At 50.2% G+C, this 15,651-nt stretch overlaps 1 protein-coding gene across 39 annotated transcripts in view; it reads left to right on the top strand.

The window, feature by feature from the left end:
* The window catches only part of EPB41 (erythrocyte membrane protein band 4.1), an 87,458-nt gene that overhangs the window by 35,000 nt on the left and 36,807 nt on the right, over positions 1-15,651 (top strand). For all 39 annotated transcript variants that reach the window (XM_061360658.1, XM_061360656.1, XM_061360657.1 and 36 more), the window contains 4 exons: positions 6,969-7,416; positions 9,888-10,118; positions 12,181-12,285; positions 15,327-15,369. In XM_061360658.1, coding sequence (XP_061216642.1) covers positions 6,976-7,416; positions 9,888-10,118; positions 12,181-12,285; positions 15,327-15,369 — 820 coding nt within the window. In that variant the 5' untranslated portion in view covers positions 6,969-6,975. Of the gene's footprint in view, positions 1-6,968; positions 7,417-9,887; positions 10,119-12,180; positions 12,286-15,326; positions 15,370-15,651 lie in introns of those variants that run through there.

The raw sequence follows: 15,651 nt of genomic DNA, 5'->3' as shown, positions 1-15,651 counted from the left end.
TCACCCTCTGGGCTTGGTTAGGGTGAGACTAAGGTGGCATGGGCTGTGCCAGCCCTGCTTGTGAGTGGTGCCTTTAGTTTAAATGTTGTTCAGTTATTGTGCACCTAATAAGGTAAAAATAACTGGTGCAAGAGGTTATTTTTAATGAATCTGGGTGTTGTACCAGGGTGTGGCTGGTGGATTTGAGGCACACGGTGAATGCAAATTGTATTGCAGCCCTAGAAGTACCAATCAAACCGTTCAGAGCCATGTCCCCAACACAGAGCACAGGAAGAGATGTCCTGTTTTGTGCCCCTTATGTACAGTTCTGGGCTTCTTTGTACAAGAAAGACAAGTTGTTGCTGGAGAAGGTCCAGTGGAGGCCATAAGGATGCTCAGGAGTCTGGGGCATCTCTCTCATTGCAGGAGCTGGGCCTGGTTGGTCAGAGAAGAGAAGCCTGAGAGGGGATCCCATCAATGCAGATCAATAGCTCAAAGGTGGTGCCAGGAGGATGGGGCCAGACTCTCCCCAGTGGTGCCCAGTGACAGGACAAGGAGCAATGGCCATGAACTAACACACAGCAAGTTTCACCTCAACATGAGGAAGAGCTTCTTTATATTGAGGGTGGCAGAGCCCCAGGAAAGGATGCTCAGGGGGTTGTGGAGTCTCTCTGGAGACATTCACACCCCACCATGGTTCCTGTGTGCTCTGCTCCGGGTGGCCCTGCCATGGCAGGGGTTGGACACGATGATCTCCAGAGCTCCCTTCCAACCCTGCTGGTTCCCAGCAGGGAGTGTTCCCAGTGTGGAGCCCATGCCAGTGAGTGGAGCTGTTGGTGCCCACTGCAGGGCAGCAGCAGGCAATGGAGCCTGGGCAGAGCTTTCAACATCCAGCATCTTTCTGGCTCTCGGAGCTGCAGCGGGATGTGCTTGGCGGGTGCCTCTGTGTGTGTTTGTGTGTGCATGGGGGGGTATTTATCTCGCAGACAGCTCTTCATCAAAGGAGCCTGCAGGTCCCTCTGGGGTTCTAATTATAGCTTTGGTTGGGAAACAACCAAAGGGAAAACGACAGAAGCAAAAAGCACTTTACCCCTTGTGCTTGAAAAACTGGGAGGAAGGAAAATGAGCCCTGTTATGGTAAACCTTGAGTGTAAATGAGGCACAGTGTGAGTAAACACATCTGTGTTCAGGCAGGGATAGAAAAAAAAAGCCTCATGAATAATGCATGGAAAAAATCCTATTGAGTTGATGGGGATCTCTTGCTTCTTTCTGTTGAACCGTTGCTCTAGGAAGTAGTGTGCTGCTGGAGGGAGAGGCATGGGGCTGGTTGGATCACCTCTGCTTTGCTGTCATTGTCACCAGTACACCTTTAGTGCACAGTCAGGAGAGGCTGTGATGGAGTGACCTGCTGGGATGATGTCCTTGGCTTTGCTCTCTCGTGATGGAGCTGCTCACAAGCACATTGGCTGCACCATCCCCACTGCTCCTCTTTGCACAGATTGCTGATGCCTGCCTGTTCCATGGTGCCGGGCTGCCCCTGCTCCCTGTCTCTGTGCCAGGGAGCCCCAGGATGCTCTCTGCTATCTGCTGACTGCACCGACAGCTCCCCAGTGCCTGCAGTCCCTCCCTCCCTCCATCCACAGATACAGGCTCCTTCTGCAGAGGAGGGCTTTGGTGTGAGTGCTGCCTGCGAGGCCAAGCTGCTCATTCCTCCATGAGTTTGGTTTGTTGGAGGCTTGGTGATGCAGAGGGAAAGCTTTGTCAGAGCTGTGCATTGGAGGCAAAACTGCGTTGTTCCTGCTCGCGCCTCTGTTGAAGGGGAGCCCCAAGAGTGCTTCTGCTGCTCGCTAAGGAATAGGAAGCAACACTTGCATTAAACCAACAGTTTTCTTGGTCTTCTCAGGAAATAACTGCTTTGCTCCTGCCTTGCAACATGAGGAGGGGTCATCTATGAGCAGCTTTGCTGTGCTGGCAGCCTGGTGCGTGCGTCTGCCCCATGGGGCTATTATGGGTCCAGCAGCTCCGAGTTCAAGTGAGGTTTCTTAACAGGTCCCACATGGGCAGCCTTTCCAAACCCATTGCTGTGGACAAGGCTCCCGTGACAAGCAGATGCTTTAATATGAATTTGAGCACCTTACCACTGAGCAAAGCCTGCGTTAGGAATTCTGTAGCATCCAGGAGGATTTCTGAGGATAGAGGGGAGGAGCTCCCTGCCTCCCTTCGGTTGTAATGCACTTACTGCTCCATTTAGTCAGGTCATTTTATAAGCCCAGTCTTCAATTTGCCATAAATGATTTGCTTTCAGCAGATGGTGAGCTACTATTTTTTGCCCTCATTTCAATAGGAAAGCTCCACGATAGCAGGAGATGAACGAGGGGCACGGTGCTGCCGACACGCAGCACATCACGAGGGCTGCTGAGAATTAAATCCGGGCGGTTGTAATGTGCCATCTGGTTTGTGCTGGGGGGGGGGGTTTATTTTCCCCCTGAAGGCTCCTGTTAGCCTCCAGCATTGCTGGCTGAGCAACAGCATCCCTTTTGTTCAGGACCCAAAGAACCAGCACAAAAGATGATGCGTGTTAATTCGAACAGGGGTTATAAAACTCCAGCGCTTATTATTGCTCTTATAAAAGGTATGAAGTACATCTTGGAAGGGTCTGGTGCTTTACAGCCTTTGAAAGCTGTTTAAATTCCTTATAGAGAGGCTTATTGCATTTGGAGCTCCTATTTGGTGTAAAACCACCCGAATCAAGCAGCTCTCTGCTGTGTGTTTCTAACTGTAGTTACAATCATGTGTAGGATGCGTAACGCGAACGTATGCGGGGTGAGTCCTGCCCGTGGCAGCTGCGGTTTCCTCCTCTCCCATACACAGACACAGGTCTGTTGCACACACACCATGTCTTGAGCCAACTGAACTGCCAGCCTCTGCTCCCTGTTCCAGAGCTTCCCTGAGGAATTCTGCACTTTCACACCGTTATGAAACGGGAAGGAACGCGTTCCTGTTAGAAATACCCCCACGCTTGCTGAAACTGTTTGAGTTTTGCCTATTTGGGGCAGGATTTCTCTCTCTCCATGTCCCCAGCCCTGGCTGGAGCAGCAGTGTTCAGTGGAGCCGTGGTTTTGGGTAGGAAGGTCAAGGCAGTTTGTTCCAGCAGCGTGATCACCATTATCTGGCGCTGGGCATCGCTGTGCAACGGTTTGTGCTTCTGAGAAACGAACCTGCCCGCAGGAAAGTCCTTTCTCTTCTCTCTGAAAGCCTAAAGCGCTGACAATTAAGCTATGGCATGAGCCATGCGTTGTTTTTCCAGGCTTGGAAACGGGGATAAGTAAGATTTTCCTATGACTGCAGTTATTTGTGTGCCTTAATAAGAGAGACTGGAGCATGCTGACAGGTAGGAGACAGTGATAGACATGAATCTAAATATTAGTGTTTCTTTGAGCCTCTGTAGCTTGTCATGAAACAACCCAAATGAGCGGCATCCTTATTTCCAGAGAACTAACACACCATCACTTAATGACAGCCTTCCAGGAGCATGTGCACAGTGAGTTATTTGGCACCCTCCAGGCTTGATGGCTTTCTTGACAGCTCCAGGGATCTGTTGAGCTCTAAAACCTGGGTTGTAGATGAACTGTTGTGCAGGCTGGAAAAGGGGAACGGTTTGATTTCTCCAGGCCAGGCTGGATGGGGCTTGGAGCAAGCTGCTCTAGTGCAAGGTATCCCTGCCCATGGCAGGGGGTTAGAACTGGATGAGCTTTAAGGTGCCTTCCAACCCAAACCAGTCTGGGATGCTCTGATTGAACCATGGGTGTTAGGAACAGGAGGAGCATTGAGCCCTTGCACTCCTTTAAGCCTCAAGTCTGTGTTATTGAAAGGATTTTGATGCATAAAAGTAGGCTGTGATATTAGAATAATAGAGTAGAATAGGATAGGATAGAATAGAGTATTGCGTGCTCTGCACAGCCCTGCTCTTGGGCTGAAGCAGGGGTGAATTGCTGTGGTTGAGGGGGGATCTCAGGTTATTTGGATGGCAGGTTCATAAGATACCCCTGCAGCGGTTTGCTTTGACATTGGGTGTTCAGGGTTGCCTTTGAAGAAGAGATGTGGGGCTCCCTCCTCACCACCAAAGCACTGACCTTCCCGGTGGTGCTGTGGGACACCAGGATATCCAGGTCCTCCTCAGGGGATGCGCTGGTGCAGAGGAAGGGGGATGAAGCCTGTTTGTCTTCTCCCCACAGGCTGCTCTGGGTGTGTTTAATTACCTTCAGCTTGCTTCCTGTTGCTAAGTCCTTCTTCCCCGGAGTAGGATGTTCTTAAACTTGACAATGATTAAATATAAATACATGCCTGAGCTCTTTTCCGATGGGATTCTTTCCCTGCGCTCTCCATGTGGGATCATAGCTGAGTTTTGCTGTGGTTTGGTTATCACCGTGGTGTCAGACGCCTTCTCTACACTCGACTTGTGAAGAGCTGCCTCTTACAGGCTGTGTGGCATCAAACCCTCATCCTCCACCAGGCAGAACCCCCAAACCCAGCATTTCCTACATGTCAGCTCAGAGCAGAAGCGAGCAGTGCTGTTTGGGTCCTCCCGCAAGAGCAGAGCATCCTCCTCCAGCATCCAGGGAGCTCCCAAGGCCCCCACAGGCTCTGCAGAGCTGCCCTATGGGATGGGGATGGAATAAAATGGAGTTAAAGTAAAAACCATCCCCATGCAGCAGAGATGCTCTTTGGTTTTAGATGATCCATCCTCTCGGTTATGTGTGTTGCCTGCAGAGCTCTGGGTTTGGTTGAGAGCTTGGGGAAAACCATCTCAAAGGGAGGGAATCAGCTGCATCAGAGAAGCACGCTTGGGTCTTGCACCAAGAAGTTTGCTGCACCCAGGGAGTTACTGGTGCTGGCAGGTAACTGCTGCTATGAGATGTTTAATGGGAAGGGAAGGGCTCCTGTGTGCCCATCTCTGCAGCCCCACTCCTGCTGAGGGGTCTGGCCCCGCTGTGCCATTGCTCCTGGGGGATGGAGGAACAACATGGAGATGTTTGCTTATCGCTGGTGAGAGCCATAGGCCTGCATTGAGAAAGGTCTGTGAGTGCAGCTTTGAAGCCTAAACAAGTAAACATCCCTTGTTCTGGAACTGGTGGGATTTCAAGAGAGAAAATGACGTCCAGAGGAAGTGTTTGTTTGTGGCTGTGGACTCTCCCTCCTGTTTACTGCGGCTGAGAAGAGCTGCTCTTCAGCAGTCATCATCTCAGCAGCCTCCCTCCTGCCTTCAGCAAAGCAATGTGTGTTCTGATAACAGTTCCTACAAATGTATTGATTCAAAGCAAACACAGTGGGGAGCAGCTACAAAGCAGTGCAAAGCAGGCTGCTGTGGCAGCTGGTGCAGAAGGGAGCTTGCTGCTGTTGTGTGTTCGTGGTGGGACAGTTTTGCAGTGCATCCATCCTGCTCTCAGGAGCCTTGTCCTGGGAGTTGGCCATGGGGACTGTATCCTGTACCATGGGCTCGGGGTGAGGGGGGTTTGTCATTCCTTGCAGTGCCTGGTAGCAGCTCTAGGAGGTTTAGGAGGGTTCTCAGTAGGGGGTGATGCTGTAGTCCTGCAGGCTGAAACGGGCCCTGCACTCATGCCCAGAGCTGGCTGATGAGGCTCTGTCCAAGTGAAGAGGTTCCAGAGAGGTCAGACAGCCTGTCCCAAACGTGACCCAGCTCTGGATCACTCCACTGGGAGCACAGAGCCCATGGGTTTCCATTCCTGCTTTTCCAGAAGCTCCCCTTGTAAAAAAGAGGAAAAGCAAGATCTAAACCTCATAAATCAGGAAATTTGTGTTGCTGGAGAAAGAACTGGAGTGAAGGTCTCCAATGCTGCTGTGTTTTAACCAGTTAGCAGTAATGTTAAGCTTTTGCCTTAAACCCAAGGGAGGAGTACTGTGGAAAGCTCAAAGGGCTTTTCTCTTTCTGGCACTCTGGTGGTTTGGCAATGGGGAGGAGTTAGATCCGAGTTGAATGCAGTGATACAGGGGAGGGTGATAACTTGAAATGCTTCCTACTTTTCAGCATGCTTTGAGCAGTTCCCTCTGGGACTTGGGCTGGGGGATTCAAAGGCATGTGTTGGATTAGGTGCTGTTTGCTCTGTGTAAGCAGTGGCACTTTATTGCTGTAGAGCCGTGTGATGCAACACGTGAAGGTTATCCTGTCCACTCTGAAGCATGATTATTGCAGGTCCTCTTTATACCTGAAATATCCTTCCCATGTGATTTCCATCTTTTTTGTGTCAACAGCCCAGGCTAAAGTTGAAATAAACATTGCATCAGCTTAAGAGCTCTGAGGAAACCTGCTCCCTCTTATGGAGATGGTTTGGAGCCTTTTCATGTTACGTTATCCCAGTGTGCAAGGCAGCGATCATAGAATCCCATCATAGAATCCCAGCCTGGTTTGGCTTGGAAGGGACCTTGAAGCTCACCCAGCTCCAGCCCTGCAGATTCCTCTTTCCAGCTGCAGTGGTGAAGGACACTGACACCATAAGCCATCAGGGGTTTTGGCACAGTGTGGTAGGAGGAAGGTTGCCTGATTGTGTGGATATCCTCATCTGCTCTGCACACACTGCCTGTGCTGCCATAGAGGAATGGTGATGTGGAGGAAAAGAGGACCTGAAGGCAGCCCTGTGGAACCAGGCCTTCAGCCATCTCCCCGTCCCTCATCTTGTTCCCATTTGGAATCATTTGCTCTCATTAGACAGCAGAGCTGGTGCCAGGACATGGAACAGTCTGGAGTCACTTGTCCTGCATGGTCAGAAAACGATGGAGTAGTTTCTATCAAAGCAAACCTTAGCAAAAAAAGAGTGGTTTAGCTCTTAATGACTTTGTAGCCTGCGGGTGGCAGGACAGGGGGGTGTGACTGGTGAACATGGTGTGTCTGTGCTTGTGGCTTGGTTTGAACAGCTTCATGTGGACCTAATAGGGGAAAGCTCTTGACCGAGCCATTTGCACCTCTCTTACAGCATCATCATGACAACAGAGAAGAGCCCAGCGGCGGAGGCGGACAGCTCGGAGCAGCAGCAAGGCAAGGAGGAGGAAGGAGCTGCTGAAACACAGAAGCAAGAGGCTGGCCTAGAGGAGGGACAGCCTGTGCTGGGGCTGAAGCAGAAGGCCTCCAACGGCGACACTCCCGCACCCGAGGAGCAGAGCAAGAAGGAGCGCCGCACCTCCGAGGGCCGCGGCCTCTCCCGCCTCTTCTCATCCTTTCTCAGGAGGCCCAAGTCTCAGGTGTCCGAGGAGGACAAAGACAGTGATGCTCCTAAAGAGGCAGGAGGTGACCAGAAAGACCCCGCATTAGGAGCCAGCCCTGATGAAGACATCCTGGTGAAAGCCCCGATTGCAGCTCCTGAGCCTGAGCTCAAAACCGATCCATCGCTAGATCTCCATTCCTTAAGCAGTGCTGAAACACAGGTAAAACACTGCTCCGTGTGCTGTGCTCCCTCCTGGGCTGGAAAATGTGTCTTTTTAGCCAAAACTGTAAAAACTTGGTATCCTAGGATGGAAACCTTGGTCAGAAAAGCTCATGTGATGCTAGAAAGGCTCTTGTGAGCTCCCTGCATTGTATCATGTGCTTCCCACTCTTGAATTCCTCTGTCAGACTGTCCTGCAAAGTACCTGCTCCTGAAATTGTGCTCACACTTCACAGCAGAATTTAAAATGCCCCATGCTGACTCCACTCTGATAAGGGACGGGAGGTTGCATCAGAGCTAGGGTTCATCATTCATGACAGAGCTTGTTCATTGGGATGTCCTTGGCGATGCAGGGGAAAGGCAGGTCTGTGGCATGAGAGGAGATTGCAAGAGGATGTGGATTTAGGAGAGGGTTTTTCCATCTTCAAGTACTACAAGCATGGTGGGGATGATGCCTTGGTCATCTGCTCAACCCAGGCTGGTGCTGAGCCTGCCATATACAAGTATTTTCTGCTTATGCATCACGTAGACAGGGGTTTCTGCAGAGCACGTGGGCTGAGCCCAGCTGCTCGGAGCTGTCTGATGGCTGCTCTTTACAGCCAGGCTCACTTTGTGTAAGGTTTTTAAAGCACGGTAGAAACTGAGGCAGAGCCCCATAGAGGGAGAGATAAAGTGCAGGTAGTTATTGACCTGGAGGTATTGCCTGTCCTGGCTTGCTCCGTGGGTAGTTTCAGCTCTGCTGTTCCTTAATATGATTCTCTGGAGTTGGAGAAAGGCGGGTGTCCCTTCTCATCACACAGGGGTTTCTTAAACCCAACCAACCTCTGTGTTGCTGGAGTCATGGCCTGTTGGTGGTGAAACCATGCATGTTGGTGGTGAAACCCTTACATGTTGAACAGGCCCCAAAGAGATCTTGCACAGCATCACAGGACAGTTTGGGTTGGAAGGGACCTTCCAGGCTCATCTCATCCAACCCCCCTGCAATGTGCAGAGACATCTTCCACTAGACCAGGTTTCCCAGAGCCACATCGAACCGTATCTGCAAACTCTGGAGCAACATGGGACAAGTTAGAGCACTGCCAGCTGTAGCTGTAAATCCACCTCCTTAAAATGACAAAGCTGGAGGGGAAGTAGCAGGTAACACCTTTTTCTTTGCCCAAATCTCCGAGCCTGGGAAGGCCATGGGCTGATCCCTGCTCTTGTTTTGTACCTCTGGCTTGGGTGGCATTAGCACAGTGGGGAGGAGCTGGAGATTTTCAGGCAATATCAGCCCAGAATTGTGTTTGAAGAGGAAATGCCTCATTTCTTTCTCTCTTAAACTTGGATTTTCCGCTTCGGAGCACATGGGAGTGTGCACCACGGCCTTCCTTCACCATGGGCTGTTTGCTTCAGATGAAGCATTGGTGCTTTTCCTTTTAGCTCTTATTTCAGCTCGACGTCAGTGGCTTTTGAACCATGACACTCGGCAGATATTTGTGCTGTGACAGCACTGGAGAGGTGCTGCCTGTTTGATAAATGCTGACCGAGGGGCATTACAGTGGCTTTGACTGATTCCCTGCTCCCGATTGTCCCAGCCCTGCTGGAACAGAAGTCAGCAGCTTGTGGCCATTATTTAGGTTTTAAATACCCCGGTACAGTTGTGCCTGGGTTTGATTTCATGGGATGTGATGGGCTGTGAAGGCAGAGTTCTGCTCTTGCTGTGCCATGGCTGCGTGCTCCTGCTGCAGCGAGTCACTTCCAGCACTTGTCAGAGCTGCTGTGAACTCGTTTAACCTGCTGAAATGGCAGTGAAAAAACCCCAAGCAGCTTCCTTCCTCCTCCTGCCCCCAAACTGCAGCTCTTGCTGCTATTTTAGTGAATTAAACTGACTCACAATGTGCTTTGTTAGGCAAAGGGAGGGTGGCACGAAGGCTGCCTTCCCTTTTTGCTAGCACAGAGCTGCTCAGTCAGCTCAGATCATAGAATCATAGAATGGTTTGGGTTAGAATGGAGCTTAAAGCTCATCCAGTTCCAACCCGTGCCATGGGCAGGGACCCCTTCCACTGGAGCAGCTTGCTCCAAGCCCCTGTGTCCAACCTGGCCTTGAACACTGCCAGGGATGGGGCAGCCACAGCTTCTCTGGGCACCCTGTGCCAGCGCCTCAGCACCCTCACAGGGAAGAACTGGCCAGAAGGTGCTGCTGTTAAGATGTGCATGATGTAATCTGCCTTGGTTCCTCTAATCAAGCCCTTTTTCTATTTTATTACATCCTTTATTAAGTGAAGACTTGGGAATGACTTGAAAAGCTTTAAAAAGGAATAGCATTCACTTGCCCAGCCAAGCTGCTGCTCCAGGTCCCAGCTCACACATTGAAGTCAGATAACTGTGGGATGAGACCCCAGCCCTGTCGTGCACCTTTGCAATGCTTATTTCATGTGATGCTCTTTTGGACTGACAATTCTCACTTACAACTTGGGTGATGTGGGGTTTCAGCCTGCACAGGAGGAGAGGAGGGACGACCAGGACCTGGACCCCAGAGACCTCAGGGGCAAGGAAGGAGGTGAAGGGAAGGAAGAGAGCACCAAGCCAGAGCCCAAGCGAGAGACTCCGGACCCCAAAGCAGACAAGGATTTGAAAGCTGCCCAGAAAGCAGTAAAAAGACACAGAAACATGTACTGCAAAGTCGTCTTGCTGGATGACACCCTTTTTGAGTGTGCCGTGGATGTAAGTACTTCAGAGGCTTGTTTCTGCCTCTCTGCTTTTCCCTCTCCCTTCTCCTACCCTGCAAAAATCACCACAAACACGATTTAATAAGAGCCTAATTTGCTGCCAGTGAATTACATGACAGGCTGTACTGCAGAACAGTCTTGCTGTGAGCTGGAACAACTTATAGTGGTGTAAAACTCTCTAGTGCCCAGGAATCTTGTTTTCATTATCCCACCATTTCCAGGGTGCCTTGCTGTGTAAAGGGGGGGACATTACCTTACTTGCTGTTCACCTTTCATTTGTATCCTGGACTAGAGTTGAGGTTTTTGTGTTAGTTTGGGCTTGTCTAAATACCTTTTGTCCCTTTGAATGAAATGGGTTGGCAGCTTGACTTGTGCTTTTTTCTTCACCCAAGGTTTGCTTATCAGGCTGTTGGCTGATGTAACTCCAGGAGCCTGGATGTGCAGAACAATGTGCAGTGTTTAGCCTTTACTTGAATATGTTTGCAGTAAACAATTTAAAGTGATTATGGTGACTTACTGCAAACCCCTTCATCTGAGAGCTTTTCTTCTGCTTTGTGTGTTCTCTCACAGGGCTGTCTTGCTGCCAGGGCAATAAAAAGCCAGCAGAAATCCCCATTTCAGTATGAAAGTACTTGTCTGGAATATTAATAATCCAGTTCTTCCCATTCAGGCATACTCCATCAGCTTGTTTTTCCCCAGTCCTGTTGGCTCAATGGGCCAGGAGAGGGATGTGGGCACAGGGATGTTACCTTGGGTGATCCTGGGCAAGTAGGTCAGTGCTGGCCCTTTGTGTAGCAGCACCGCTGCTGTTGCTGCCCTGATCACTTTCCCATAGCCAGGAGCTGTGTGTGCAGCCCTTGGAAGGGAAGTGTTCCCTGGAATGCTGGTGGCACCCTCAGCATCACCCTCGCTGGGGCTTTGTGTGTGTTTGGTGTCTTCACATCCTGGCAGGCTGCAGGGACATTGCTGGGGGGAGAGTGATGGTGGGATCTTTGGTCCTGATTTGAGCAGGATGCTGTAAGTCTCTTTCTGTGGGTCCAGAGAGTCATGGTGGGCATTAAGAGGGGCTGTTGTCGGTGAGTCACTGTTGTCTTGACAAGTACCCTCAGCTTTAACACAGGTAGAATCCTACTCCATCACGTTGAGACTTTACTAAGACTTAAACCAAGAAGGAATTGGAGCAGTGTAGGCAAAGATCAGTTGCTGTGCAAATAGGCCTAACAGTAGAGCTGTGGGCACAAGTGGAGCATCAGTAAATCTCAGTTTGCGTCACTGGAACTGCACTTTCTTCCCAGCAAAACCTTCAATAGAATGAGCTGCTCCTGGTTACTATAGCTTTGTGCCTTAGGGGTGTTTCCCTTCGTGCTTTTGGACTAAAAGCGTGGCTGTTCCGAGGGCCAGTTCCCTTCTGCAGGGTTTGGAAAGAAGAAAAGAGATGCTCGGAATGCTCAGAGTGTATTTCTGGAGGCAAGAACTTGTGTGCTAAGCAGCTTTTTGTGCATAAGGCAGAAGGGGAGAAGCTGGGTGTCAGCAGCAGCAGATGGGGTTGATGGAAAGGCCATGGAAATGATGGTCTTTGGTTCTGAGCTGCTGTTTTCTTCTCTGAGCCTTATATGTCAGGTTGCCTCCAAAATGGGAGACTCTACAGTGGGAGGGAGCAGCAGTTTCATACTCCACCTTGATCATCTTTTGATCAGCGTCTCATTGTGTGGTAGCCTGGGCCTGGGGGATATACTTGGGAAGGGGAAAACCATACAAATCCTTGTGGGTTGTGTTGAGAAGCTCAGCTTGGGGGGGGGCTTCAGACATGGAGCTGGTGGTAGCAGAGACCCACTGCAGTTCTCGTTGCTTCTCTGGTTTTGGTTTTTATGCCTGATGCTCTTTCTCATAAGGGGTCCTTGCTCAGAAGCCACCAGGAGATCTGATTTTGAGCTCCTCAGGACTCCTTTCTTGACAGTGCCCAGTGTGGTTTGATGACATTCCCTCTCTCCCCTCGCCCATGAACCAGGGCAGCAGAAAGCAGCCCATCCTACAGAATGTCTTCTCTCTGTCTGCAGAAACATGCCAAGGGGCAGGATCTCCTTAAGAAAGTCTGTGACCACCTCAATCTCCTGGAAGAAGACTACTTTGGTTTGGCCATATGGGACACACCAACCTCCAGGGTAAGCAGCTGCTGGTGCGTGGTGTTCTGTGCCCGGGTGGGTTCAGCTCCTTACAGGATCCTCTCCCTTGGAGAGGAGGTGATGCATAAGCTCTTCTTAAAGCTCCTTTCGGTGTCCTCCCAAAAAGGGGTTATCCCAGAGGTGGAAGTTGTGAGTAAATGACAGAAGAGTGTGGATTTGAGGTTAAAAGTGACATGGGCCTGCATTGTCCTGGAGAAAATTCATTATCTATGAGCTGCCTGCAAAATGATGCCATTGCTTTGTGAAGCTGCCCTGGCGCTGCTGTCAGCATGGGTAAGGTTTGGTCAGAGCCACCCAGAGCAGATTTGAGTCAAGGCTTTGCCCTGCAAAGGAACGTGTGACTCCATACCAAAACTCTTACTCATATGGTTTCAGTGTAAGGTCTTTGTTTGGTTAGACTCAAGCAGTGTCTTATCTGTTAAACCCTTGGTTATGCTTTAACTCAAGCAATTACTCAAGCTCTGTTTCCTGAAGCCTAAAGTGTGCTGAACTGAAATGAAGGGACCCTTTTATGTCCTTTAGATTAGATAGGTTGATCCCATGTTCTGACTATACCCATGCTTCACCTACAGAATCCCTTCTGGGCCAGGTTACTGTGACTGACACATTTAGCATTAAATACATCATAAATGCAAGAGTGAGTTGTTAATGAAGAGGCAGAATAGCACCCCATCACTATCTGAGGCAGGCAGAGCTCTCTCTTGGGTTTGGTTTTACTGTCTCTGGTATTTTCTTGTATGTCAGATTTCCTTCCATGTATATGACCTGTTTTTTTGACCTCTGGGAGCTTGCAGGGGGAGGCAGTGGGGCCCTTTTAGATCCAATGGAGAGAAAAAGGTTTGGATCAGCTCAGCTTCTCACATTGGTGCTGTGCACTGGATCACTCAGGGGCTGAGGAGGGTAAAGCTGCTGGGAGTGGGTTTAGCTCCAGTGCAGGGTAAGCTGCTTGATGGAAATCTGGTGTGCTCTGATGGGGGAAAACACCATTTTGAAACCTGAAGCTCCCTCTCTCTCCTGCTTTAACTTCAAATAGGACCTGACAGTGAGTTACTGATTTACACGTAGAAATGATCATAGAATCACAGAGTGGTTTGGCTTGAAAAGGGCCTTAAAGCTCCTCCAGTTCCAACCCCCTGCCATGGGCAGGGAGACCTTCCACTATAATCTTACAAAAGGTTATAAACTGATCTTAATGTGAACCCAACAGATGAACTTCTGTCCTCAGTGCTGTGTGGAGCAAAGCAGAGATGCTTGTGTGTATTGCTGGACAGGGAAGGGTTGAATGTGGCATTTCCCTTTGATTTTTATGGAATAAACCTTCCTGAGGATAGGAATTTTCCCACATGGAACTAGCAGAGGGTGACAGTGGGAACAGGAGAGTGAGACAGCAGATAGAGCAGCTGGTCAGCACCAAAAGAGCTTGATGCTCTTCCTGCTCTGAAAGGGAGGATTGTTTCCAGCCATTCATTTCTCAGTGTGGATGAAAGTGCTGCTAATTGCTGTGCCCACCATTGTCTGCTGGCTGGGGCAGGATGAGTGCTGGGGATGCACGACTGCACCGTGGGCAGTGATGAGCAGTCCTGGCCCCAGCCTGGGACTAGAGGTCCTCTGCCTGAAACAGTGGCCACAAAACCACAGCAAGTGGTGTGTCTGCCTTTGAAATGGGTTTTATAGCCTCGGTTTTATAGGTTAGAGGGACAAGCATGTAAAAAGATAAGATTAAATATTGCTGCTGTGAAGTTACACATCCTTCTGGTCAAAAGAGATTAGCTTGGGGGATTCAGTGAGTTAATTCCTTCACCTTGGGAGACCTGGGTGTCCAAATCCTGCTCAGGGCTTGTGAAAATGAAGAGGGTGGCTTGAAAATGAAGAGGGTGGCTTAATGTATGCTCTCCAACAGCACTGTTAGCACCATTCTGTCCCCTTCTGCAGGGCAGGCTCTGACCTCCCACAAAGCCCCCAGTGACAGAGATGGGGGAGAAAGGATGTATTTCTAAAGTTTGTAGCTGAGAGCATTACAAGAAACTTGAGTCATACTTAAAAGGGATGGAGTTTGTGTCACACTCCTGGAAGAGATTCCAGCCTTGCTCAGCAGTTGGATGTTTCCACTTGTATTACAGTTAAAAACCATGGCCAATGATAGGAAGTCTCGGCAATCTGTGTTCTGAAGGGGTAAGTGTGGAGGGAGGTTGCTTAAGATGAATGCACACATCCTCTTGGCCTGTTTTGAAAGGTTCTGGAGGAAGAAACCCAACACAAGTATTGTGTAAGTGCCCCTCATAGCTGGATGTGGCTGCGACCTGCGGCTGTGTGCTTGCAGCCACCCGTATCCTGGGCTGCATCAAAAGGAGCGTGAGCAGAAGGTGAAGGGAGGGGATCCTGCCCCTCTGCTCTGCTCTCTTCAGACCCCACTGGCAGCACTGTGTGCAGTTCTGGTGTCCTCAGCATCAGAAGGACATGGAGCTGTTGGAACAAGAGCAGAGGAGGCCACGGGAATGAGCAGGGGCTGGAGCAGCTCCTGTATGGAGCCAGGCTGAGAACACTGGGGCTGTTCAGCCTGGAGAAGAGAAGCTGCGTGGAGAGCTCAGAGCAGCTTCCAGTGTCTGAAGGGGGCTACAAGGATGCTGGAGAGGGGCTCTTCATCAGGGACTGTGGGGATAGGACAGTGCTCAAGGCCAGGTAAGGTAGAGCCTTGGGTGACATGGTCTAGTGTGAGGTGTGTCTGCCCATGGCAGGGAGGTTGGCAGGTCCTTTCCAACCCACACCCTATCATTCTATGATATGCTGCCCTGTTTGTTTTCTCCTCTTCCTGTTTCCTCCCCTATGAGTACCTGGTAGATGAAGGGTGGGAAATGCACCCACCAAGACCACAGGCTGGAGGTAAAGCTGTGAGAAACACCCCATCTCTCCAGTTTCCATGGCTGCATTCATGTCCCATTGCTGTATTTTTAGGGGGTTCCAGGTTTCTCTGGTGTTTCTGGAACATTTGTTAACCTGGGGATGTTTTTATCCTCTTACAGACGTGGCTGGATCCTGCCAAAGAAATAAAGAAACAGGTTCATGGTAAGTAGATGGAGTGTGTGGTGTGTCTGTGTGTGGTTCCTCCCTCCTTCCCTGAGTAAGTGTGGCTTTAGGGGCCATTCAGGGGGCTTAAGGAGGGGTGGTAATTCAAGTGAGGGTGTCTGGCAGGGATCAGCACAACTTCAAGCAGTGTGTGCATCCCTTCCCTTCTTCCCAAGTACTTGGTGATGCTCTAGATTTAGGGAAGGATGTCATTTCCTTGGGAAAACACAGCTTGGGGGGTGTTCCCCCTGAACAAACGCATGCTGTCCTTGCTACCATGCA

This window comes from Neopsephotus bourkii, unplaced genomic scaffold (genome assembly GCF_033783945.1).
Source record: "Neopsephotus bourkii isolate Nb327-2 ecotype Australia unplaced genomic scaffold, CSIRO-AGI_Nbou_v1 NB_1036, whole genome shotgun sequence".
Taxonomy (NCBI): Eukaryota; Metazoa; Chordata; class Aves; order Psittaciformes; family Psittacidae; genus Neopsephotus; species Neopsephotus bourkii.
This window is presented reverse-complemented; position numbering and strand designations above follow the sequence as displayed.